At 48.8% G+C, this 25875-nt stretch overlaps 3 protein-coding genes across 4 annotated transcripts; 1 reads left to right on the forward strand and 2 right to left on the reverse strand.

The window, feature by feature from the left end:
• The first annotated feature begins 290 nt into the window (after positions 1 to 290).
• LOC311359084 (5-aminolevulinate synthase, erythroid-specific, mitochondrial-like) lies at positions 291 to 9714 on the forward strand. 2 transcript variants are annotated; one of them, XM_084479035.1, is made up of 11 exons: positions 379 to 419; positions 1194 to 1302; positions 1795 to 2155; positions 2722 to 2823; positions 3152 to 3374; positions 4197 to 4381; positions 4819 to 4998; positions 5989 to 6153; positions 7391 to 7659; positions 8120 to 8282; positions 8654 to 9714. In XM_084479035.1, exons 2-11 carry the CDS (start codon positions 1273 to 1275, stop codon positions 8815 to 8817), a joined length of 1842 nt encoding a protein of 613 aa, XP_084335161.1. In that variant the 5' UTR covers positions 379 to 419; positions 1194 to 1272; the 3' UTR covers positions 8818 to 9714. The 2 variants fall into 2 exon arrangements, with proteins under 2 accessions (XP_084335162.1, XP_084335161.1); XM_084479036.1 differs by lacking the exon at positions 1194 to 1302 and having other exon boundaries at positions 291 to 419.
• An 849-nt stretch (positions 9715 to 10563) lies between these two features.
• On the reverse strand, positions 10564 to 17492 carry ttc34 (tetratricopeptide repeat domain 34; the record flags this gene model as incomplete). Its single annotated transcript, XM_084479779.1, has 7 exons — positions 10564 to 11151; positions 11542 to 11756; positions 12549 to 12822; positions 13368 to 13534; positions 14257 to 14500; positions 15109 to 15331; positions 15706 to 17492. 7 exons carry the CDS (start codon positions 17490 to 17492, stop codon positions 10564 to 10566), a joined length of 3498 nt encoding a protein of 1165 aa, XP_084335905.1.
• Positions 17493 to 20271: 2779 nt separating this feature from the next.
• LOC311359731 (tumor necrosis factor receptor superfamily member 25) lies at positions 20272 to 20589 on the reverse strand (the record flags this gene model as incomplete). Its single annotated transcript, XM_084479780.1, has 1 exon — positions 20272 to 20589. One exon carries the CDS (start codon positions 20587 to 20589, stop codon positions 20272 to 20274), a length of 318 nt encoding a protein of 105 aa, XP_084335906.1.
• Between the last annotated feature and the right edge of the window lie 5286 nt (positions 20590 to 25875).

The following is a 25875-nucleotide window of genomic DNA, read 5'->3' on the forward strand; positions in this document are numbered from 1 at the left end:
TTGTTGATAAGTCTTTTTTTTTTTGCTCTTAAGAAAAGTGTCTTAGGAAACGAAAAACGTCTGTGAGGATTAAATATGAACGTAGATAGAAACACATGTCGGCACTTTGTGAGCTTTTATGTATAGCTAGGACTTTTCAAAGATAATCTCTGTATTAAAATCTAACATGGGAATAAAGGTTATTTTGAATGGAGTCGATGCCTTAACCTCCTGTTATTCCTATACTTGTCAGCTTGTCGTGTCAGCCTGTCCTGCACTTTATCTCATGTTGTATGTTGAACCACTTGGCACCGATTCCTCATGTAGAGGGAGTGGACTTTTCTGTGTCTGATTCCGTTGCCCACACCCACATTACTCTCTGTGATCGTCCTGTGACTGCCGGCTGTTTTTAAAAGTTCGTCCTCAGTGCAGGTCAACGGGTGAGTTTGGCTTGTGTCCTTTTGTGTAAAACTTATTTCATCATTTTGAAGTATATTTGATCGTTTTTTTATTTCATAAAAATAGTAGCCTAATAATTGACCATCTATTCAAGGTGAACATATTTGTGGCACATAGGCCTATTTTAATCCATGTAGGATTATACTTTTGTATACAATTGTTGTTATGATAATTATTATTACCATTAATTATTATATTATTATTGTTGTTGTTGTTGTTGTTGTTGTAGCCTAATTGTACTGCTACTTTTTACTTTTCTATAGTAGGACATCCAATGTAGGCCTTATAAGTGATAGCTCAATATTAGGCCCAAATGACGTGTGTTGCTATAACGTAGTGGCCTTTATGTCCAACAATTAGGCTAGGCCTACTTACGATAATTATTGCGGTATTCAAACAAGTAAGTCAGAAAGCCACCGTTTTTTGACAGCTAAACTCAAAAATAACTTGTGACGACACACAAAACCGCAGATACGAATAATGGGCTTATCTGTCACAAAATAGGTTTGGCCTTCTTCGTTCAGCTTTCCCCCCCCCCCCCCCCCCCCCCCGGCTTTATACAAAGGCCCATGCATTCTGATGATTTCTGTGTGTGGAAATATAAGTGTGTGGATGTGTTTGAGTGTAAAACATTATAATAACTCAATGCATGCACAGTGCTTTGCGTGGCGTGGATGCATGTGTGTATGACGTGGTTATCAGTAACCCAGAATCAGCTCTAGAGAAATTACGTCATGGGCCGAATCTCGCTTCAGCACCTGCGTCGCTCGGACAGCGCGCTCGTGCTGCTCAGAGATAAGAGCAGAGGGATGACCCTACAGCGCCTCATAGGCTATGGGCCTCCTCACCACACACGACAATAAGGTGTGTTATACTAGCACTTCCAGGTGGAATACATTTAATTGTTTTTTTATCAGTGTCATTTGATTGTTAGGCAAACGGTTGATTGTTAGGCATTTGATGATTAGGCAAACGGACAATGGTCTATTTTTCCAAATAAAAACATGGGTCCTGTGGCGTAGGCCTAACTATCAGTAAGCAGGTACTCCAGTCGCTTACGGGCCCCGACCAATCAGGGGGCACCTCAATCTTCGGAGGGCTCCACCCACCCCAGCGACTTCGTCTTATCGCCCGGGCCGCTAGTTCAAGTTTCAAATTGAGTGAAGTAACAGAGTCTCACTCCGGCCAAAAACCAAAAATCATCCTGCCGTCGTTGACTTGTTACGCCACTGCATGGGTCTATGGAAATTATACACTTAGGAAAAACAGCTTTCATGAACAGATTGTCCAAGCAGGTGTAGAGATGTGTTTATTATAAAATGTATCGTAATTCGATCGTATTTTGTCGTCAACCAGAGCAAGAACAGCTTGAGTGCCATGGCTGCCTTTCTACACCACTGCCCCTTCCTGAAATCGGCCCCCAAACCCGCTCTGCGGCGGACCGGCGCGGCTCTGCTTTCCCTGGCCGACCGGTGCCCCATCATCGCCCGCAAGATCACCGTTAAAACCAACATGTACGCCGCGCCCACCCAGGCAGCGCCGAGGCACCGGGCTCTGGACCAGAGGCGGTGGTACGCCCAGTCCGCCAGCCAGGTCGCGGTGTCCCTGGCGAAGAGCTGTCCCTTCGTGGCCACCCAGATAGGCGTGGTGCGGGCCAGCTCCGAGGTACAGGAGGACGTAGGCCTACCCCAGGACGTACCCCAGGACTCCAAACCAGGTAGGCTACACCAACAGCACAGACTGAACAGGTCCAGACTGAACAAGAATACAACGATATCTCGCCAATTTAATTTCCTTTTTATTATATTATAAAAAAAAGAATAAAATAGAATAACCACAATTTATTTAGATTTGTCATTATTATAAGTTGCCCTTTGTATTATTACATCTCAATAAAATATTATTTTTCTGCAAACAATATCTACCATCAATATCTTTAAACTATTCACCGCTGTGGTTCATTTGCTGGAGCCAGTTTATTTCCAGTTTTTGAAAGAGTATAATAGAAGAATAAAACCTAGAGAATAGCTGTTAAAGAATAGCATAGCATCAGCATCAAATAGAATATGTGAACCAAAGCTTTAGGGTTGACTGACGGCCTGAGAGCTCACCCTCAGATGGGGAAACGTCAGTGACGGATGCCATCAGGTCACATGCAGCTCTCACAGCTCTAACAAGCCGGTCCACCCTCCCCACCACCACCACCACCACCACCACCACCCCTTACTCCGACTCCCCCACCTGCACCAACCCCCACCCCCACCCCACCCCTGTGTGTGCCAGGTGTGATGGCCTCTCTGCTGAATGGTCTCACGGGTTTGGTTCTCCAGCCGTCTCAGGGCCCTGCCGCCCCCACCATCTCCCAGCTGCTCCAGGACAACATGAGTGAGTGTCAGGGGTGCCAGCATCGTCACAGCTGACGACCTGGTGCTCACCGTCACCGCACAGCAACAATAAACTGATGGGGCCGAGAGGACAGAATGCATGGCCGCTAGAGGGTCGTAGTGGCTGGGATCTTCAACTTTCAGTTGAGTCCATTCCATGTCCGGGGCCTGCCTAGGTTGGGCGTCCTTGAGTAAGATGCCTAACCACTACCTGCTCCTCCTCCTCCTGTCCTAAACCAAAATACTAAATAGTAGTAGTAATCAACACAATAGTTAGCATCACTTTATTCCAAACCGAACCGAAACCTGTTCTCTTTCTTTCCCGGCAGTGGACGGCAGCTACAACTACGACCGCTTCTTCGAGGACAAGATAGCGGAGAAGAAAAACGACCACACGTACCGCGTGTTCAAGACGGTCAACCGCGACTGCGAGGTGTTCCCGTTCGCTGAGGACTACTCGCTGCCGGGCAGGATGGGCGCCCGGGTCTCCGTCTGGTGCAGCAATGACTACCTGGGGATGAGTCGTCACCCACAGGTGCTGAACGGAATCAGGTGAGAGGACAGCCGAGGAGTCACGGTCCTACACATCAAACTCACTCAATATTTAAGCTTTATCGTTGTTAAGGTTCTGTGTTCAGTGTAGGGTAGTGGCTGGGGTGTTGGGACTCCCAGAATGGAAAGGTACTGTGTTTTGATCCCCCAATGTCCTCAAGCTATGTTATAATGACCAGTATCTGAATTAACTGGAAGTGCATTTGGATAAACACATCTCCTAACTAGTGAATAGCAATGAGAAGCTCCCAAATTATAAAAGAATGGTGGCTGTGATCATCGCTGATCAACAACCCAGTGGTCTGGAACATTCTTAGAAATGGAAACAAAATGGCAACTGACTAAACTATACAATAGTCATTGAGCAGATGCTATTATCCAAAGTGATTTACATTGAATATGTTCATATACACACACAGCCTTAATGAAGGCAGGTAGGGGGTCAGGTTTCGTGGATACCTACAGGTAGAGTGGGAACATTGGGGATTAAGCCCAGAATGTTTCAGGGTGTCAAACACCCTCACCACTTGACTGTCCCATACCCCAACAGGAGGGCATGCCTTATGGGAAATGAACCGACCGCAGAAGGAAATTTATGAATAAAATGAATAGGTTTATTTTCCCATGATTTTCTGTTGCTATGTTTTCCTGTACGTCGTATGGATTGTGAATTAATAATAAAATAAATTAAAACACAAATATCCATCAACAATACTAATAAAAAGAGCATCCACCCATTGCCAATTGGAAGGGCCTAGAACCACCATTGATCAATACCAGGAGGAACACACTAGTAATGTACCATGTGTGATGCTGGACCAGCGAGGCCCTGGAGAAGCATGGAGCCGGCGCCGGGGGAACCAGGAACATCTCCGGCACCAGCAACATCCACGTGACCCTGGAGAGAGAGCTGGCCGAGCTGCATGGGAAGGACGGCGCGCTGGTCTTCTCCTCCTGCTTCGTGGCCAACGACTCAACCCTCTTCACCCTGGCCAAGATGCTGCCCGGTAAGCACTGGTCACGACCTCCGGGTCAAAGGTTAGAGGTCAAGCATAAAAAAGGGTGTTTGGTTGGGTGTGGATTCCAGATTCATCTTGAAGCTGTACCAGAAGGAACACAGCAGGCAGGCGTTCTAGGTTGCGATCGACAGAGATTATATTTGATTCTGCGTCGTCATCATCATCATCATGTCATCATGATAACAACGATAATACACTCCAACCGTTGAATTATACATTTGACGTCTTTGCACACTAAAGCTCCCAGATGTTAAAGAACCTCACTGCACTAACAGTGCGAATCTGAAATAAATCATGAGCAAAATTGCATGTACTCTGCATTATTGAAACTCTGCATTAACATGCGGGTGCTGATATACTGTACTCTGGGGGGGGGATGTGTGTCTGTGTGTGTGTGTGTGTGTGTGTGTGCGTGTGTTCGCCAGGCTGCGAGATCTACTCTGACGCGGGGAACCACGCTTCAATGATCCAGGGCATCAGGAACAGCGGCGCCAAGCGCTTCATCTTCCGCCACAATGACAGCCAGCACCTGGAGGAGCTGCTGGCCCGCTCCGACCCCAAGACCCCCAAGATAGTGGCCTTCGAGACCGTGCACTCCATGGATGGTGGGTCTGACGGCCTGAGAGCGCACCCTGTCAGAATGGGAAGCGTCAGTGACGGATGCGATCAGGTCACAGGCAGCTCTCACAGCTAAGCCAGTCCAGTTAGAATGTTCTGCTGAAAATACTGGGTATCAATTATGAAGTACTTAACAGCGTGGTTTGATGCCCAGATCTACAAAGGACGATATTGACGTAATCACTGTAGTCATGAAGAGGCGGATTGGATTCTGGCTTGGCTAGTGTTTTCCAAGGACCCACTCTGCCTAACTGAGCTCACATGAAGTGTGCTAATAATCTGCCTCTACTCACTGCTCATTCAAAAGCGTATTTATTTCAGAGTACATAAGAGTAGGAAGTACACTTCATCAACGAGTCTCATTGTGCACCGAGGCAGACGCCTCCTCAACGCACACACTGGCGGTGGATGTGCAGTCACTCTCGCTGAATTAAATTAAATGTAAACATAACTAACATAGCATTACATTTAAATGGCAATGTGTAAGATTGAGCCCCTCCCAGTTAGTGTGCGGGAGACGTTCAGAATGGGACTAGCGTAGCTCGGCAGGCTGGGTGGTGTGTGGGGGAGGGGTTTTGGAGTGTCAATAGTACGATTCTTGTAAACAAAGAGATATGTAGGCTACGGGCTGGCCAGCATTTTTCTTTTGTAGAATATATCAGTTATAGGATGTAATATTATTGATAACATTATTGAGATCACTATTGATCAGCATTGACTACAGAAGCGTCCAGGTAATTGTAATCTACGAGCTAGTTCAAATGTTACACACTGCCACTTAAAATAAAATAATGGATTAATCTAGGAGGTTAAATAAAGGAATACCTTTAATTGTATAACATTGTATGTGTTGTCTTTGGTTGGCAATTTTTTATCCAAAATCCACTATTGTAGTACTTTTGTTTGCATGGACGTCCCTAGTGGGACTTGAACCTGTGATCCTAGCAGTGCTAATGCTTTGCTCACCGTCCTCCCAGGTGCGATCTGCCCCCTGGAGGAGCTGTGTGACGTGGCCCACCGCCACGGGGCCCTCACCTTCGTGGATGAGGTGCACGCTGTGGGGCTGTACGGGGCCCACGGCGCCGGCGTGGGCGAGAGGGACAACGTGATGCACAAGCTGGACATCGTCTCAGGGACCCTGGGTGAGTGGCCCAACCAAAACCCTGGGGGACGGGGACAGGGAGGGAGGGAGGGGAGGGATCCGCTTTGTTGTTGGTTTGTTTTTGTTTTTTTGTGGTTTTAAATGCCTTTTTAAATTTTTATTATTATTATTATTTTATATAAATTCATTTCTTTCATACATTGTTAACAGGATTTCTTAATGCATAATCCTGTCGTTTGGGAGAAGATAATATGAGATGATGGGTATTTTATCAACAGTGACAGACATTTTATTTGGCCGCAACTCACGTTTAAGGACATGCTGTAACAACCACTACAACTGACAAGAATGTGCAATGAGATGAAATGAAATGCTGTGGTATAAGCTGAATTTAATTCCATTTTTCGCTTTGAATGTGATTTTCTTCACAAACAATATTTCAAGATAGGTCTCTACTATTTCACCAAACTGAGGAACAAAAGTTTAGGTCAAGGTCAACGAGTTCATACTGAGAGAGATTCACTCCAGTAAGAGTGACACAAACTCTCCTCCTGGCTGAAGTGTCATTCAGTGTCAATGACTGCAAGCATGGCTGTCGTATTGCATCATCATCACTTGGCTCGGCTCTGGCCCGATGTTGGCGTGTTGAAGCGTGTCTCTTATCAGAGGAGAAAATGAAGCGCAGGCACGGCCCCTCTCCTCCCTGCCTGGGCGGTCGTGATAAGACCTCCTCTCTATCCTCGCTGTGTGCCATACCTTCACGTTCCCACTCCACTAATCCTGTCAAAAGATTCTCACTTACTCGGCCAGTCCATGACAACACCACACAAAACATGAACAAACGATACCATCTCCTGGATCTTTTTCTCATTTCAACCAATCTCTAAAGCCTTCAGAAGGGCCCTCGTATTCCAAGGGTTTATTTACTTATTAAACTTATTTACTTACTTACTTATTAAAATAACAAATGCTTTTTTTCATATTCTCACCTAGACTCTGCATACCCACACCGCCCCACCCCTCCTACTTATTGTATGTTGTACATCCTGGCACTTAATGTACGCACTTATTGTATGTTGTATTTAGTTATAGTACTTAATTGTGTAGCGCTTCAGTGTAGCGTTAGTGCTTGAACTAGGTTCTATGAACATCTTTACTGTTTGACTTACTTATGACAAATATACTTATTGTAAGGATGGATAAAAGCGTTTGCTAAATGCCCTACATGTAAATGTCAACGTAATATTCTTCTTCATGTCTCCACTCGCCTGTTACAGGCAAGGCCTTCGGCTGCGTGGGCGGCTACATCGCCAGCAGCGCCGCCCTGGTGGACACCGTGCGCTCCTACGCCGCGGGCTTCATCTTCACCACCTCGCTGCCCCCCATGGTCCTGGCCGGGGCGCTGGAGTCGGTCCGCGTTCTGCGCAGCGCCGAGGGCCAGGGCCTGCGCCGCACGCACCAGAGGCACGTCAAGCACATGAGGCAGCTGCTCCTGGACAACGGCCTGCCCGTCATCAACTGCCCCAGCCACATCATCCCCATAAAGGTAGGATGGAGGAGGGGCGAGGGGGTGGTGACCACTCTTCTTCACGACTCCACTCCACGTTACAGGCGAGGCCTTCGGCTGCGTGGGTCACGCGAGCTACGACAACACACAGTGGCATTCAACAGGTTGAAGGTTAAAGGTCCCGTACTATAGCACCAGTGTGTGAGTGGGATTAGCCGCTACAAGCCGTTTTGAAAATCGGCCTCTTCTGACATCACAAGTGGGCGTGTCCACCTAGATGTGTGCTGGATGGATCAGTCTAGCAGCCTACCCAGTGGACTGGTTGCTCATCTATCCGTCATACGTCTAGGTGGACACGCCCACTCGTGATGTCAGAAGAGACAGATGATCACAAACGGCTTGTAGCGGCTAATCCCACTCAGACCTGGTGGTACAACATGGGACCTTTGACCTTTCCCCTGTTGAATGCCACTGTGTGTTGTTCCCCACGCCACCACAGGTGGGCGACGCCGAGCTGAACACCATGATGTGTGACATCCTGCTGGAGAGACACAGCATCTACGTCCAGGCCATCAACTACCCCACCGTCCCCCGGGGAGAGGAGCTGCTCCGCCTGGCCCCCTCCCCCCATCACGACGCCGCCATGATGGAGTACTTTGTGGGTGAGTGCCAAGCGCCCCCCTCCCTCCTTATTGTTTCTTGACCTGATCTCCAGTCATGGTCGGAGCTGAGTTGTGCGCCGATAAACGACAGCCGAGGCGAAGCGGGAACGAGGGGTGGTCGTGGATGATTGATGCCGTGCCTTCGCGGCGTAGCAGTGCATGGATAGCAGCCCGCCCCTCAAATCATCACATCCCATTATTGCCATCCATCCATTACCATAACGGGGACTGTTCTTTAAATGGCAATAGTATGTCAATCACATTCCTGTTAGATGACACTGTTATGAATTGATCTTGAACCGTACTGGTTGAAATTATGAGTTTAATTACGTTTGAATGCTTCTCACGTTTGTGTTTTCTTTTGTTTACAGAGAAGCTGGTGGAAGTCTGGCAGGAGGCGGGACTTCCTCTTGCCAACCAGACCAACATTTCCTGCAATTTCTGTGGCTCAGCGCTGCACTTTGACCTGATGAGCGAATGGGAGAAATCCTACTTTGGCAACATGGAGCCCCAATACATTACCATGTCTGCCTAGTCCTTACCGCCACCTCTTAGCCAATACCATGACTACATTGTCACTATCATGATAACCTATTTATTACCATGATTGCCTATTCATTAACATTTGTCCTTTTCATTGCCTTTTTCCAAATGATTACCATGACAACTTAGTCATTACCATGGTTCTCTTCATCTCCATGGCCCCATAGTCATTGCCATCTCTGCCTAATCCTCACCATGACCATGACATGTTGTCATTACCATGTCTCTTCTGATTGAAATGACTTCTTAGGTATTAGTCTGTCTAGCCATCACCACTTCTGCCAACCTAACAATGACAACCAAGCATTATCATGTCTGCTTGTACCATGAGTGCCTAGACTTTACCATATCTGCCTAGTCAATGTCACAGGTTAATTTTAAACTGAAAGTTTCAATAATAGTTTCCACTTTTCACTTGGATACAAATATTGAGGTGCTTATAGAGAAAAGTGGATTACAGTCCCACATCCAATATACATATCAATTAAAAAACATTTAAAATCAAATGGTTCATTTATTTAAACGTATAAACATTAACCTCATGTTGTTCATCTTAAAAAACAGACTAAAAAACAGATTGTGTCTATAACTTGACTTCCTATCTTGAGGTAGTAAACCTATACTACTTTTTATGCTAAAGTGATTATTTATTTATTTATAGATTTATAGACTATAAAAACATGTATTAATTTGGTTGAAAGTGTGAAGATGAATTGAACCTGCACATGGGCACTTTTAAAAAACCTCTTAAGTCTTACATTATATGATGTAAGCACATATGGGATGACTGGACATTTTCATATTGTGGAACCCAACCAGCAGCATATACATTATATAAGGTACTATTCCCCACCGACTCCTTGAATGCATACATTTTTTGATTGTGACTAAATATTATATATATATATATATATTATAATAAAAACCAATGGTGGTCAAAGTGTCCATGGTTATTTGACTATGGTTTGCTGTGCTTTAGATATACGGTCATTATCTCAACCAAATACAATCATTGTATTGCTGCATTCGATTACACCTCGGATGTCGGAAATTCCGGACTCTTATTAGGAAAAATCCAATAAAACGCTGCATCAACTCGAGTTCCAAGAAACAAACCTGGGTAAGATTCAACAACTCCCAGTTCAAGCTGCAATATCATTTGATGTCATTTCAAAGTGGCCATCCACTTCGAAAGCGGTGAGAAAATATGTACATTTATAAGTTTGTATTTTTTACATATTTGATTTCTTAGTATGCTTTCAGAACAATCAGCATACCGATATAATAGTTGGTTAAACCCATACAATTGATTAATCGTTAATGTTATTGCTTACTCAACGCAACAAAGTTTAGCGCGAGCTAAACTCCTAAATGCGTTGCTCTGAGTTGCTACGTGTGTTCATAGCTTGAACGCACGTAGGCCAGCGATGACACGTTTCCCACATCCGACTTCCCACCTCCGACCGTAACCGAACGCAGCATACCCTCAAACCTTGTATTCCCAAAAGTTTCAAATGGTCTTCCCTTGTCCTAAAGAAACCCACCAATATGACATCTCTAGAATCAGGCACTTACACACCACCAAACTGCAAAGGGTGAGTTATACTTCCACGCGGAACAGGCCGGACCACGCAGGGGAAAAACCCTGACGTTACGCCAGTCAACACAGAACTACGAACCAGCCTCATTCTGGGGCGCTGCGCGTCGCCCCCCCCAACCCCACCCCACCCCTCCGCCACTAGCTGACGTTACAGGGACCGCCCACCTCCCGCTTCACCCTGGCCCTGAGCCGTCGCAGCCCTGCGTTGTCCCCGTCCAGAACCAGCCCGTCCTCCACCAGCCTCCAGGCCTCGCTGAGCTGCTGCTCCCCGTAGCGCCGCAGGGCACCCCGCAGGAAGCACTCGCCCAGCGGGGCCCGGCCCACGCCAGCCTCCGCGCACCGCACCGCCCTGGCCTGGTGGAGCGCCAGGGCCCGGGAGAAGTCGTCCAGCGCCGGCCCCTCCCTGCGGCTCAGCAGGAGGCTGCGGCCCCGCCTGCAAAGGTCCTCCGCCCGGGACCCCCTCTCCTCCTCCCCCTCCTCCCCCTCCTCCTCCACCGCCGCCGCCGCCTTCGGCGCTCCGGGGCCGTCGGCGTGGTTCCGGATCACGGCGTCCAGGTCGGCCACGGCGCGCTCGTGGAGGCCCAGCCGGGCCAGGCAGGCGGCCCGCTGCCGCAGGTACTGGAACCTCCTGGGGTTGGAGGTGGCCTGGACCGCCACGGTCAGCAGGGGGAGGGTGCCGGACCAGTTACCAGCGGAGGACAGACGGCTGGCCTCCTGAGCAGCAGCCTGTGGGGGGTTAACGAGACGTCACAGCTGAGTGTACGGACGTCCGGACCAGGGATACACGTTTGAACATGGGCGAGAACGTTCAGCCGCGAGGGTGTCGGGACACCCTGCAGAAAGGTTTCTGGGTTCGATCGGCAATATCTACAACATGTATACCTCAGGGTTAGCATCAGTGACAAAAATACCTTCACCCTGACCTGTATTAAAATTGCCTGCTAATATAATAAATACCATAGGAAATAGCAAACCTTTAAATAAAAGTTCATTAATTGTGCCATCGACATTTAACCATGAAAACAACCGTATCTTTAGTACATAACCTGTCAAAAATATACATTTTTGATGGTGGAAAAATGCCTTAGGAAGCACAGATGAACATCAACAGCTCACCTGCGTCACGCGTTTCCTGTGGCTGAGGGGCAGCAGGCTGAGCAGGAAGCCCAGGATGGCGGGGTCTTTCTCCGCCAGTCTGCTGAGCCTCTGGGCCGCGCCCTGGTAGTCCTGCTGCCACGCCTCCACCACGCCCGCCCGGGCCTGGGCCACGGCCTCCCGCGGCTCCTGGCCAAACACCTGGCTCAGGTGAGCTCCCGCCGCCTTCACCTCACCTGCAGCCGGGGGACGGGGAGCCACGGGGGTAATCGGTGACCACGCTTGATTTTGAACTATTTTAAATCCAACTCATTTTCTTCATCCATACCGTCAAGTAATGTTGCCTTTACGGTATGGATAAAGAAGATACATTTCAGAAAAGTTAATCCACTGACCACCACATGATGGTCAGGGAGACTGCAATTGGCTGTGTGTCCCTAGAGATTCTGCTCTCCCTCCAGATTACTTTAAGTGATTGCTTCCTCTTCAAGCATGTTCCTATTGCTCAGCCAGAGCACGACCTTGGACACGGTTTCTTTCAATCTCGAAATTAAAAGATTCCGACCAAGATAATCCCACCAATACCGCTGGGCTGCGATACTCTCGGTTAGGGTTAGGGGACTGAACACCCATAAAGATGTGACCCCATGAGGAGGATTCAGCAAAGTGCTGGATGCTAGGTTGATGCAGTGACAAGGACGCATGTTATTTAGCTCAAGAAACAGAGATTTGTTTTTCCTCCATGACATGATATGATTTTTGTTTGTTCATATTTTGTTGGTTTCATCACCAAATGAAACCAAGCTGTCATCTGATTGGACGCACTTCAAGAGGTCAACGCACACCAGCGAGGTACGAGTCCAAACGGTTTGAAATTTGAGCACAGCTTCTAGGTGTAGAGACTTTGCGGCCTGCTACACCTGGAGTAGGGACAACACTAGGGGGGGGGGCGGGGGCTTCACCGCTCCACTCCATGGGAGAGCAGCAGCAACATGGAGGCTGAGAGCTTCATCACGTGTTCCACTTACCTTTCGCTAGGAGTGTATCGACGTAGAGGAGGTGCCACCCGGGGTTCCGGCAGTCCACCCTCAGCAGAGCTCCGCTGATCAAGAAGGCCTGTCTCAGCCGATCCTCCTGGCAGGGCACCGCCTTGGCGGCCAAGCTCTCCAGCTGATTGGTCCGGCAGTACTGCTCCAACCAATCGCAGACCAGCGTCCGGGCCTTGTCCTTGAGCGACAGGATGTCCTTGGTGACGGCGTCGACGTCGAGCCGCAGGGCTGACAGGACGTCTTCAGTGCACTCCTGGGTGAGAGAGGTCCCAGAGAAAGGTTTGGCTCCCGGGTTTTACAATGGTGGGCTACTTGTCAGGTTTTAACAGGACCAATCAGTGTGTTCGCATGCACACCTCACTTGTCAATCCTAATATGGTCATACTCTGGGTAATGTAATTACATACTGGTGTTCCACGATCAGAAGGCCACTCATGTAAACACTTGCACTTGCACACACTAGCATAAAAGAAGTCTCCTCTTTGGTCCTACAGTGCCTCGGACAGTTAGCCATCGTGGGTCCCTAAAGTGTGGTTAACACCAAACACACTCTTGTTCATGTATCTGACGTATCCGCTGTCTCCGGATCAAACCGGATGTGACGTAAATCTCTTTCATTTTGGTGCTGAACGAACACACAGTGAATAATAGGATTACAGCGTTGACATGACATGAGTTCATCGAATGACGCTCAGATTATCTAGTAGGTGAACCGGGAAGGGGGGGGGGGGTTGCATGATATAACACCATGGGCATTATCAAAATGGTATCTTCGTCGCCACACCTCTCGGGAAATACCTTTTGCTGGTCCAGGGTCAGGTAGGTGAAGCCCCGCCCACAGAGGGCGTGCACGTGGTCCGGCCGCTCCTTGAGGATGGCGCTGAAGTCGTAGATGGCCGTCTTGCGCTGGCCCAGCAGGGCGTAACAGCGGGCTCTCTCCAGCAGCGAGTCGGCCGCCCCGCCGCCTGCGTCCGTCCAGCGCGTTAAAGGTGACATATCATACCACCAGGTGTGAGTGTGATTAGCCGCTACAAGCCGTTTTGAAAATCTGCCTCTTCTGACATCACAAGTGGGCGCGTCCACATAGATGTATCACGGAGAGATGAGCAACGTTTGCTACAGTCCACTGGGTAGGCCGGTAGATGGATCTATCCAGCACACACCCGGTGGTATAATATGTCAGCTCATTCAGAAGGACCAGCCAAACTAAAGGGGCAGTCAATCAACCTGGGATCAATAGAAACCCCACATTTACTGATGGGGCTTCTACTGTGTGATCGCTGTGGTGAACCTTGTGAGTGAGTGAGTGAGTGAGTGAGTGAGCAAGTGTGTGTGTGTGTATATGTACGTGTGTGTGTGTGTTGTTGTCATGTTTTCCTGATAACACTGCTATTTTCTGAGGAGCTGTTTTTCATTCATTCATTGTACGGATCCAAATCCTGTTGAGGGTGGAAGGTTATGAGTGGATCATTTGAATCAATACCAGCCCAAATGGTAATCAATTATAGGGTATTGAAAAATCACTGCTCACATGGCTTGTTGTCACACATGAACCTTCCGTTGTCAACCATGCGATAAACAACAACAAAGGTATAATTAATGAACTCATAAACGTGTATGCGACTGTGTGTGTGTGTGTGTGTGTGTGTGTGCTTGTGTGGGCGCAGGCTATAAAACTGAATCTCACCCGAGGCCATTATGGCGATGGAGAGATATGCGACGGCCTCACGCAGAACGCCCTCCTCCTTCGCGGAGTCAGGGTTAGTGTTGGTGGTGGTGTTGCTGGAGGTGGGGGTAGTGGTCCCCAACAAGATGCGCTTGGAAGCGGTGTGGCAGTGAGCCTGCAGCTGCTCCTTGTCTTTGGGGCGTGCCAGTGCCAGCAGGGGGCGCAGGCAGCTGGTGTCCCCACACTGGATCAGCTTCTTCAGCAGCTGGCAGAGAGAGAGAGCATGTATCCAGAGCCGTCAGCCTTACTGGACACATGCCTGACTAATCCTACTCTGAATGAATCAATGGCCCTTAAGCATGAGGCCGAAGAACAAACACTAAAGGTGTTGATGGGAAATCAATGGGAAGGTGGATAGAGGCTTACACCAGCACTTCATGTTGTTTTACCTTCAGTCCTCGACTTAAAGACGACTTAAGGTTTTTAAGCTCCCATGTTAAAGGATTCAGCACAAACACAATGCTAACCCTGGCTGGGCTAGCCGGCTTTCTATGACTGTTTACTCTTTAGAGAGCTTTTTATCCACAGTGTGCGTACTCTGGATTCAGATCCAGGTCATTAAGGATGTGGTAGGAGTCAGACATCTTGCTCAAGGATGTGGACATGGGGTTTGAACCTTTAGGCTTGGGAGTCAACCACTCTAACAATGAAATATCGAATACCAAAACCAAGAGTGAGAGGCAGAAGAGTGTTCCCGGAAAACAGATAACAGGTCCGAACACAGAAAGACAATATCTGACCTGCACTAGTTAGTTTCAGCTTCTGAAGCACAGTTCAACTGTTCAGACCCCTTTTGAGTGGCGTACTACGGACCTGGTTGGCGTCGTACATGAAGCCCCTGTTCAGCTGCAGCAGGGCCAGACGGGCCAGGACCGGGCCCCGCTGGCCGGCCGCCCCCAGGGCCAGCAGCAGCCGGTGGGCCTCCTCCACACGGCCCAGCTGGTACAGGGCGTCCGCCGCCAGGATCTGGGGCCCGTCCGTCCCGGGCTGAAGCTCCATCAGCAGCACGGCCAGACAGTGGACCCCACCCGGCGTGCTGGGGGTGGGCGGGGAGGGGGACGGGTGGAGAAGAGAGATTCACTTCATTAACACCTGAAGGGATTTGAATTCAACTTTGAATATGCGTTTTAATACCCCTGATAAATAAATATAAATACATATGGCTGGAGTGTGTGTGGTTGATGGCTGGTTCAAGCAGCCCCAGTCAGGCTGATATGACCAGATATTTACCACAAACAGTCCACAATATATTTTATATTGGTTCATAGATTAAGCTTATCCTTTTTTATGAGGCCAACCAACTGCAACTTCCGTAAGATCAAAAGTGATTAAATATTGATTTGCTCTTTTTTGCCTGGAAGGCCCGCCATTATCATTGCTTTAACTCCTACATTAAGAACCAGTGGCTACCCTTCTCTGTGCTCGTCTCTCTTGGTCGCGGCCCGTATGAGCAGAGGCGGATCGCCCTCCTTCAGGTGCTTGCCGGGCTGCAGGCTCTCTTCCCTGGGCCCGCTCCCCCGGCCCTCCAGCATCACCCTCCCCTGCTCCAGCAGGACGGCCAGCAGCAGCCCCCTGCTGTTCCAGGGCACCAGGCAGCGCAGCGCCAGCCCCGTCTCCTGCGGCTGCAGCCGGCTGGCCGTCACGTAGTCCAGCGCCGCCAGGTAGCGCCGCCCGGCCGCCATGCGCAGCAGCCCGCGGCCGCACAGCGCCCGCACGCAGCTGCATGGGTGCGGGGCGCTGTGCTCGATCACCGCCCGGAAGTCCTCCATCGCCCCCTGCGGGTCGTCCGAGAGGACCCGGGCGTAGCCGCGCAGGACCCGCACCGTGTTCTGGTAGCTGTGGGCGGCGGCGGAGGAGGCGGCGGTGGCGCCGGGGGGCGGGGCGGCCAGCTGGCTGCAGATGGACAGCGCCTCCCTGCGCTCCCCCCGGAGCAGGAGGCACTCGGCCAGGCGCACGCGCAGCTCCCGCTCCCCGCCGCCGGGCTCCAGCCGGCACAGCGTCCGGAGGTGGGTGACGGCCGGGTCCAGCAGGTCGGCGCCCTCGTCCGAGCGCAGGTCGGCCCGGAGCAGGACCCGCTCCCGGTAGGCCAGCAGCGCCCGGTCGGCCTGCTGCCGGAGGTGCTGGCGGGCGGCCAGGCCGGCGGCGCCCCGCTCGGCGAAGGACCTCTGGAAGTGTTGGCGGGCAGAGGCCGGGTGGAGCTCGAAGGCCAGGCCCAGGTCGCCGCACGCCTCCGCCGTCCGGCCCCCCGCCGAGAAGCGGGCCGCCGCCCGGCCCGTGAGGAGCCGGGCCCTCGTCTCGGCGTCGAGTCCCGGCTCGTTGCCCCCCCCCGCGGGGTTCGAACCCGCCGCGTCCTTTGGCTCGGCGGGAACGCCGTCCAGGATGGCGGCGTACACCTCTGCGCTCTCGGCGTACAGACCCGTGGAGAACAGGTGGGAGGCCTGCGCCTCCAGCACCCCTCTGTCGCCCGGGGCGACCGCCAGCAGGAACCGGAGGAACGTGGACGGGTCGGCCGCGTCCGGCCGGCCGTCGTCCTCGCCGGCCCCCGCCGGAGACCCGTCTGCGTCGGGCCCGACGGAGGACGCGTGTCGCCGCGACAGAACGCCGCTGAAGGCCTGGACGATCCTGGGAAGGTGCTGGGCCTGTCGCCTCCTGACCAGCTCCACCGCTTCCGACGGGTTCTCCTCGTAAGCCTGCAGGTAGAGGCGGTGCCAGCGGCCGTCCTGCGGGTCGGCGCACAGGGAGGCCAGGGCGCGGGTCAGCCCCAGCAGCGCCCGGGCACTGCCCTCCGGACGCGGGCTCCGCCGGCCCGCGAGCAGGGCGGTGCAGCGGGCGTAGATCTCGTCGCAGCCGTGGCCCCCGCTCTGGAGGAGGGACTCCATCTTGAAGATGGTGGCGGAGAGGTTGTTGGGGCTGAGCGTGGACAGGAACACGGCCGCCAGTCCCTTACCGGCCGGGGACCCGCTGCCGTCGGGGGGGGGGGTCCCCCGGCCGTCCAGCCAGCCCTCCAGGGTGGAGACCACCGCCGCCAAGCCCGGTTTCTCCAGGGTCCGCATGTGGGCCACGGTGGAGGAGGCGTGGGTCTTGAAGGCGGAGGTGTAGCGGGTGGTGGCCTGGGCCAGATGACCCGACCCGAGGAGCTGGTCCCCGTCCCTGCAGAGTGCAGACACCCCGTTTCTAGGAGGAGCCACTGTGGCCATGATGGAGCAGTGAGCCCCCTCACGTTGTCAATGTCTCTCCTTCTCTTTCTCTCCCTCTCCAAATCTTTAGAGTGAGGCTACCATCGGGGATCCATTGTTGTTGACCTTTCTAAAAAAAATATTACGTTAACGTGAGTGTACGTCACTACTACAACATCCATAATCAGGTTCAACAAGAAATAAAGTGGTTATCACCATAGTTTATACAATGTATCTGGACTGAGCTCTGAGCAAGTAAGTAAGTAATAGTAAATCACATAAGCATGCGGTTACAAAACATACGTTTAAAATGAAGCCCAATACAACAAATTGCTTAAGCAGGCGATAACATCATGTCCATAACTTGCATGCCATAGTACGGTGGACTTGGCTCACCTGCTTGTTTCGGTCGTGTGTCTTGGCGATGCGATTCATACACTAAAGCATACATCGCCTATCATCTAATTGCGCTCATACCGCACATCAAATAAGATGTTTGCCAGGGTTCTGGCTGGTTACAGCGGTCCAGCATCTGATAGTGAATGCCTTACGCGACATAACAGCAACACAAAACCATAGCCCCATCAGTGTAACTCAATAGCCCCCACTACACAGCAACCGCGACCACAACACCACAACCACATTCACAACAAGCACACTTGTTTTCATGGATAACTGTTCGCCGGTTGCGTAACTTGTAATCGCTAACTAGTCAAATCGCTATTTATTCGATTAAACTTTTTCAAAAAGTGGGAAGACCTGCATCCAGAGTGGTCAGAGTTGAGTGTCTGGTTCAGAGTAGGAGTCCTGTTGCCAGTGGAAACGGTCGACGCTCCTGACCAAAACACAATATGCTGGACTGTTGTGCGCTCGACTAGATAACAGGTCCTTTAAAGTGTGTGAACCAAAACTAGGTTTTTGGTAAATGACCGCTCTTTAAATCTCGAAGTTTTTAATCGTTTTAGATCTTAATCACGAGGCTTAAACTTGAACTAGAAGCAGGATTACCAATGAGGACAGTGTGTGGAGTCCTTGTCTTCAAAACACATTTGCAAGTCGTGATGAGATTCCGCCGATGGAGCTCATGAATAAAAACTAGGGATTTCAAGCAAGTGGAATGTCTGTGAATGGCGAACAAGTTCTCATTTATTGTGAACCAGAAAGTTTCCTTTCAGCGATGTCAACAGCGCCATCTGGTGGCCGTGACCTGCATTTCAATTGGAACCAGCATTCCGTGTATTTTTTAAATAAACAATAAAATTCAATAAATAAACACATTCTATGATGTTTTACAAAAACATGAGATGTGAAATAGAAAAATAGACTTTTCATAATTTGAAGAAAAATATAAAGCATAAACCAATTTTGTTGTAAGACATTTCAATATAAGGTACGCCAACGTAACAGCAAAACTCAGTCCACAAATGTTTGGACTGAACCCCAAACAATTTGATTCTGATGAGGACATAATTTGATTTTCAATATCACACTCATCTCAAAAGGTTGTATTATGTTGGTTGCTCAATGGCATACATGTAATATATAAATACTGAAAACGGATTGGGTGAATACACATTATCAAAGAACCAGAAAGCACTACCTCTGTTGTCACTTTAAGATGACTCAGTTTCCATCGATTCTCAATGATTTCCTAGTGGGCTTAAGGTGGCATTTCTTAAAGCACCTGCCAGTGGGCGGTAGCATCGTTCTAATACACACAATCTATCTTCCAATTTACCCCCTTGCTCCTAGCAGGTGCATTATGGGAGACTGACTTATTTTCCTTCCTCACCTGGTCCCTCAAACAATCAACCAACAGACACTCAAAAATCGAAATAAAATCCAAAATAAATTAAAGTCAGTACGATTTGTATTGCTACTTGTAGTTACTGATGAGCATATGGTTTTGACCAGCACTATGAACCAATCATAATGTGTTTCATAAGTGAGAAACCGGATATCACCATGCTTTAGCGCTGTATCGCTGGTTCGCTGTAGCCAAGAAAATTAGCAATCTGAACAGACAATAATAGAGAGAAATATAACAAAAATATATAAATATATATATATATATGTATATATAATATAACTATAACACGTATATAACAATATATATATAATATAACTATAACACATCAGGGCTATAATCACTTCAAGTTTGACTAGTCCTGGCTGAGCACCCACGGCAGTGACTCCAAATTCAGAAGCAAACCTGCCATTTTGTCCGTGTTCAAATGTGTACTGAGTCTCAAACTTCACCTTGGTGTCATGCAGACCTTTGGAAGTCTTCATTCTCCTCTCCCCCTCCAGCCCCCTGCTCTCCAGGAAGGGGGGGGGGGGGTCTTCACTCCACCCCCCCAGCCCCCTGGTCTCCAGGAGGGGGGTCTTCACCCTGCCCCCCCACCCCCCCAGCCCCCTGTTCTCCAGGAGGAGGGTCTTCACCCTGCCCCCCCCCAGCCCCCTGGTCTCCAGGAGGGGGGTCTTCACCCTGCCCCCCCACCCCCCCAGCCCCCTGTTCTCCAGGAGGGGGGTCTTCACCCTGCCCCCCCCCAGCGCCCTGGTCTCCAGGAGGGGGGTCTTCACCCTGCCCCCCCCCCCAGCCCCCTGTTCTCCAGGAGGGGGGTCTTCACTCCGCCCCCCCCAGCGTCCTGGTCTCCAGGAGGGGGGTCTTCACCCTGCCCCCCCCCCCCAGCGTCCTGGTCTCCAGGAGGGGGGTCTTCACTCCGCCCTCCCCCCCCACAGCGCCCTGCTCTCCAGGAGTGGGTCTTCACTCTGCCCCACCGCCCGGCCCCATGGTCCTTCACTCTGCCCCCCCCAGCCCCAGGGTCCCCAGGTGCTCCCGGAGCAGCTCGGCGCAGCCGGCCAGCTCCATGCGGTGCAGCGCGGCGTACACCTCCGGCAGGGCGGACGCCGGCCGCTGGGTCCACAGCCTCAGCATCTGGTACTGCTTCTCCCTGGAGCCCAGGCAGGCGGCGCCGGCCTCCACCTCCACCCGCTCCAACTGCTGCTCGGCCACGCCCAGGTGACGGAGGAGCTCCTTCCAGCGGCGCAGCGGCACCTCCTGGATGAGGGCGTACAGGACGGCGGCGGGCCAGCGCTCCCCCGATGCTTGTTTCATTTCGGTATGTAGAAAAAAAAAATATATATATATATTTTTTTTTATTATTGATTATCACACACTCTGTGACACTCTGACACTGTAAGTGTCTTGTCTTGTCCTGATGTTTTGTGATGAGGACCACAATGGAAATAAGTCCTGGACTTGATTGTGTTTTTATCCTCAGTTGTATTTTATGTATTTTCATTTGTGTTAGGCATTTGTTTGATACAATTTAATAAATCAAATCAAAATCCAATTGTTTAATAAAAATAAAATAATAAAAACTGCTAACCCGAAAAACATACCGAACCGTGACTTAAAAACCGAGGTACGTACCGAATCGTGACTTTTGTGTATCGTTACACCCCTAATGTTCACTTATAATCACATTTGAATTTAGCTGTTTTGTAGCTTTAGTTAGTTATGTAATTATACAAAATAGATATATAGACTACTGACCAGCAGGTCGGTTTGCAATACACAACATTTTTTGTGATGCTCAGTTTCCACCCATTCAAACGATCTGGTTGGGACTATTTAAAGCGGTTTGACCCTCCATTGACGCAACTCTTTCTATCTATGGCTCTGACTAAACCTGAAACTACTGTTCATGGTGGGAAAGGGAACCATATTCATTAGCACAACACACGCTGGTGTTATTGTATTGTGACGTGTATCTGTCGGTAATCTGTCCTTATGCACAAAAGGAGTTTTCTGTCATTTCCTCTAAAGGGAAAGGAAGATCTATACCTCTATGTAAATGTAAGTGTTCACAAGTGTTGAACCAGTGTTAACTGGTGTGAACCGGCTAATAGGGAGTAATGTTCATTTTTAAACGCATTACAATCGATGTAACCTACACTCCTCGCTCTCTGATGTGGGGAGATTCAGGAAAGGGGGGCCGCTATCTGATGGCATATTTCCACCCCCACGTTTCCTCATGCCGGAGGAACACAGCTCTAGAAGTCAGGTGTATTCATGTACAGTTCTGTGTTCTGTGACTCAAGTAGAAATAGTGACCGTATTCGATTTACGACAGACAGCCAACTGATATGTGTCATTCTGCCATCAGAAGAGGACATAAATCGGACCGCCGGAAAGGTTATTTTTGCACTCGGTCTTGTTACCGTGTACAACACATTTAAAACATTGATAAGCGCCATACTAGCCATTCTATAACCCAGCTCTGGGAAAAAGTCACTCCCAGAGAGAGAGACAGAGAGATCCAGAGAGAGAGACAGAGAGATCCAGAGAGAGAGACAGAGAGATCCAGAGAGAGAGCAAGAGATCCAGAGAGAGAGACAGAGAGATCCAGAGAGAGAGACAGAGAGATCCAGACAGAGAGATCCAGAGAGAGCGAGAGCGAGAGTGAGAATGCAAGAGCGAGAGCACGCGAGAGAGAGAGAGAAGAATGAGGAGGCCCCCCCAGGACATTTGTGTGGCCCTGTATGCTTGATCTCACCAGGAGCCTCCATGGGCCTCAGCAGGGGGTGGTGGTGGCTGGGGTGGGCTGCAAACGGGCCCTGATAGAACGGCATCGCGGGAGGATCCTCACACACATGAAGAGTCTTTAGAGAGAGAAGGAGGGGAAGGGGGGGGATTCATATTTAATACATGAAAAAACATGTTCCTGAGCGGTCTCTCTCTCTCTCTCTTAATATATGTTCCTCTTTCTTTCTCACTAAGTTTCTAATTCTCAATATTTCTTACAATTTCTCTCTCTCTCTCTGTCTCTCAGAGAGAAATAGGAACAGAGATAGAGATAGAGAGTGATACAGAGTGAGTCAGATAGAGAAAATAAGTAGTAGGAGTTGAAACCCCTAACCAGTCACGCCTCATTTCCTAGAACATGAACCACACAAACCACCGTACAAGCCTTTACCTTCGCTGTACCAAAGCTATCTACCAAAACATAATGTGTTTTTCCATATCTTTCACGTCATATTTTAATCAGATAGACCTGCAGAACATGCTATACACTTATTTTTGTTTCTGTAATGTTTATACATAAATACATAGTGTAAATACAAGTGTTGACTTACCATGGTGCTGGGAGGGAGCGTCTCTTGAGCTGTCAGAGGACAGAGGAAACAGATTTTAATCTCAGCATTTCCCGTCACTAGTGCTGATATAGTATTGACTCACAAACAACATCTAGTTTGATGTGGGTTATTTGCGGAAGCGTTTATTTCTTACCCATGGACATACAATTGCAAACCAACCTTGACCTTTGATCTAGGTCCCTATCCTGATCAAATTACAATTTGTTTTGATTTATATATCAATTATATATTGTGCCAACAAGGTGTTTTGCATAGATACTAATAGGTACTACTAGATAGTACTAGGAGTAGTGGTTAAGGTGAGCTGGTTAAGGGGTTAGGGTTAGGGTTACCTATTATATAAGAGTCAAGGGTTAACTCTAACCCTGTTAAATACTGTTTAAATGAATACCTTACTTAACATTAACAGCTTTACCTTAGTTAACATCATTAGTAAACATGAACACCATTAGTAATGTAAAGTAATTACTATACTATTAGTTAACTGTATATCAACTGTTAGTAAATGCTCATTTTTACATTAACTAATGTTAATTAATGATTAATTAATGTGCACTTACGGTTAAGTGTTACCATCAATTGTTTTGATATCGATTTTTGGTTTGTATTCATTCTTTGGCATATACTTATACAAAAGCAAGAAATTAACCCCCCAAGAGAAACAGACACTGCAGGTGACATACAAGACGAGGTTAAAGGTGACATATTTTACCATCAGGTGTGAGTGTGATTAGCCGTTGCAAGCCATTTTGAAAATCTGCCACTTCTGACATCACAAGTGGGCGTGTCCACCTAGATGTATGACGGATAGATGAGAAATGTTTGCCACAGTGCACTGGGTAGGCTGGTAGACTGATCTATCCAGCACACATCTAGGTGGACACGCCCACTTCTGATGTCAGAAGAGCCCGATTTTCAAAACGGCTTGTAACTGCTAATCACACTCACACCTGGTGGTATAATATGTCACCTTTAAGCGGTTTTGTATCATGGCGTTATTACCGGTCAGCTTCAGCCCCAGGGACGTGGACTCCGGGTCTTCTCTAGCCACAGATAGTCTGGCGCGGTAGAGGATGCGGGCCACAACCCTGAACCATATGCCGACCAGAAAGACCATCGTCCCCACCACCAACACTATCACAACCAGCATTGTGGTGTTTTGTGCTGGGAGGAACCACAGGGGTAAGAAGAGTTCAACCACGGTGTCTGCATCAATCCTCTGACACATATAGGACTGACACACACACAGATGTGTGTGTGTGTGTGTGTGTGTGTGTGTGTGTGTGTGTGTGTGTGTGTGTGTGTGTGTGTGTGCGTGGAGAGTCTTAAAAGATCTGATCTCCTTTTGATGAATAAACCAATTGGATGAGTCTCAGAAATCAGACTTTCGTTTTTGTTTTTGTAAACATAATAACCAATCCTTCCGAGATTACTCTCAGATTGAGCTTGGTTAATATGCAGGGGAACTTTCAGGATTCTATGAGGTTATATGTCAAGAGGAACATCTCTCCTTTATTTGCTTTGGATTTTCACATGTTGATCAATTACAATCGTTACATTTTTACGACAATGTAGCATGATTCTGGGAGTCAAAGATAACATTTAGGACTATGCTGACGGTAAGATTGAAGTTTGGATTTTGTTAGAAATGGCGTAGCAATCCATCAGCTTTTGAGTGAAATGCTCTTGGGGATATCTGTTTTGGGTTTAATGTGCATCTGTATGAGACAATTTCAGACCACTCCCTCAATTGGGTCAAAATCAGTGCATCTCCTCCCTGATTGGTTTGGGATTCCATCCTGTCGGTCACATGCATCCACACAGTGTTATAGCTACACACCAGGTGACTGCAACCAATACAACGTCCTCAAAGGTGGAGGGTGGAGGGAGCAGAGAGGGGATGCAAGTGTTGTTTTTTTGGGGGGGTTGTTTATCATCATTCTTGCTCTGCTGTGCTCGCTCTCTTTGGCAACACTCACATCTTACAGACAGACGCTTGAAATGGGGAAATCCATTACCAGGGTCAGTTGGTCGGCTGTCACTGGGCACTATGAGGGGGGCGGTGGTTTGGTTGGAAGGCTGACAATGGTCCCGATACTTTGCGTGCTGAATACATTCTTTCCTGAAAACACACACACACACACACACACACACACACACACACACACACACAAAAACATATTAAAGAACATTTTCATTTCCAAGCAGGTTTAATGCTACACTATTTTCCCATTAGCAACCTAAGTTCACCCATTCGTGGCCCCTGGTGGCTCGTGCTGTACGGATACAACTCTGTTTTGGAAAAATGTCTTGACACTTCTGATTGACGTCAAGACGTGGTTTCCAAGCATTCACAATGTTTGCCATAAGTATGTGTAGGTGGGCATTGTCTGACACATGTCTGTTTGTTCCCTTGACTGATGCATGTTCGATTCATGGTGATAATGTATCACCATGAATCAACATGTCACTCTGACAAATGCAGCTATATAGTCTGCAGTTCATTTCTGAAACACACTAAACTGTCAGTATAATCATAAATATTGACCAAATGTGGCAGAACCAGATGTAACATTATGCTTATCCAGTTATCACTGCAGAAATATATTGTATTGGGACTCTTATTTTATAAGTGCTCCCACCTTTGGCAGTCATCACGTGGGGGCTTCTGGTCTGAAATGACAACCAACCGTTACTGTTAGGCAGCTCTGTAAAGTTACAGTCCAGTTTCTAGAGTGGTTCAGAAACAGGCTTTAAGTGAGGTTGATTTTACACACCGAAGCAATGGACACAATACATATTTCCATCATAGTTTTCGCGTCGGTAGTAATCCTCTTTGCAGGCACACTCCACATCGCGGTTGTAGACGCATTCCTTTGACACCTTCTGGTTATCTTTGAATGAGTCTGATAGGGTATTTCATTATTAAAACACACAAACGTTGCAAGGTTAGTCGATTTCTACATTTCTACAGTGGCCGTTGGCTCAAGAGGTTTCTTCTGTGGTATATATTGGTAGCTAAGTAATCATTTCCACGACATTACACTCCTCAAAAACAAAGCAAGGAACTCACTTTTACACGTGGTGCATGTCATACACTCAGGGCTGCGGTTTGGTACTGCGGTGAAGGTGCTGCCCTCCTCACACCTCTGGCATCTGGCCTTGGTTTGGGTTGGGTTTGAGTCATCAGTCATGATAGCGTGATAGCCTGGAACGCAGCAAACCAACCAATCTGATGTCT

This window comes from Micromesistius poutassou, assembly GCF_964030765.1.
Source record: "Micromesistius poutassou genome assembly, chromosome: 15".
Taxonomy (NCBI): Eukaryota; Metazoa; Chordata; class Actinopteri; order Gadiformes; family Gadidae; genus Micromesistius; species Micromesistius poutassou.

What these genes read in the sequence shown, in the direction of transcription:
- LOC311359084 (XM_084479035.1), top strand. Translation starts at nt 1,273, where the DNA reads ATGGGCCTCCTCACCACACACGACAATAAG. An exon ending in GACCGTGCACTCCATGGATG is followed by an intron (nt 4,999 to 5,988) that starts GTGGGTCTGACG and finishes CCGTCCTCCCAG; the next exon opens with GTGCGATCTGCCCCCTGGAG. An exon ending in CATCGTCTCAGGGACCCTGG is followed by an intron (nt 6,154 to 7,390) that starts GTGAGTGGCCCA and finishes CGCCTGTTACAG; the next exon opens with GCAAGGCCTTCGGCTGCGTG.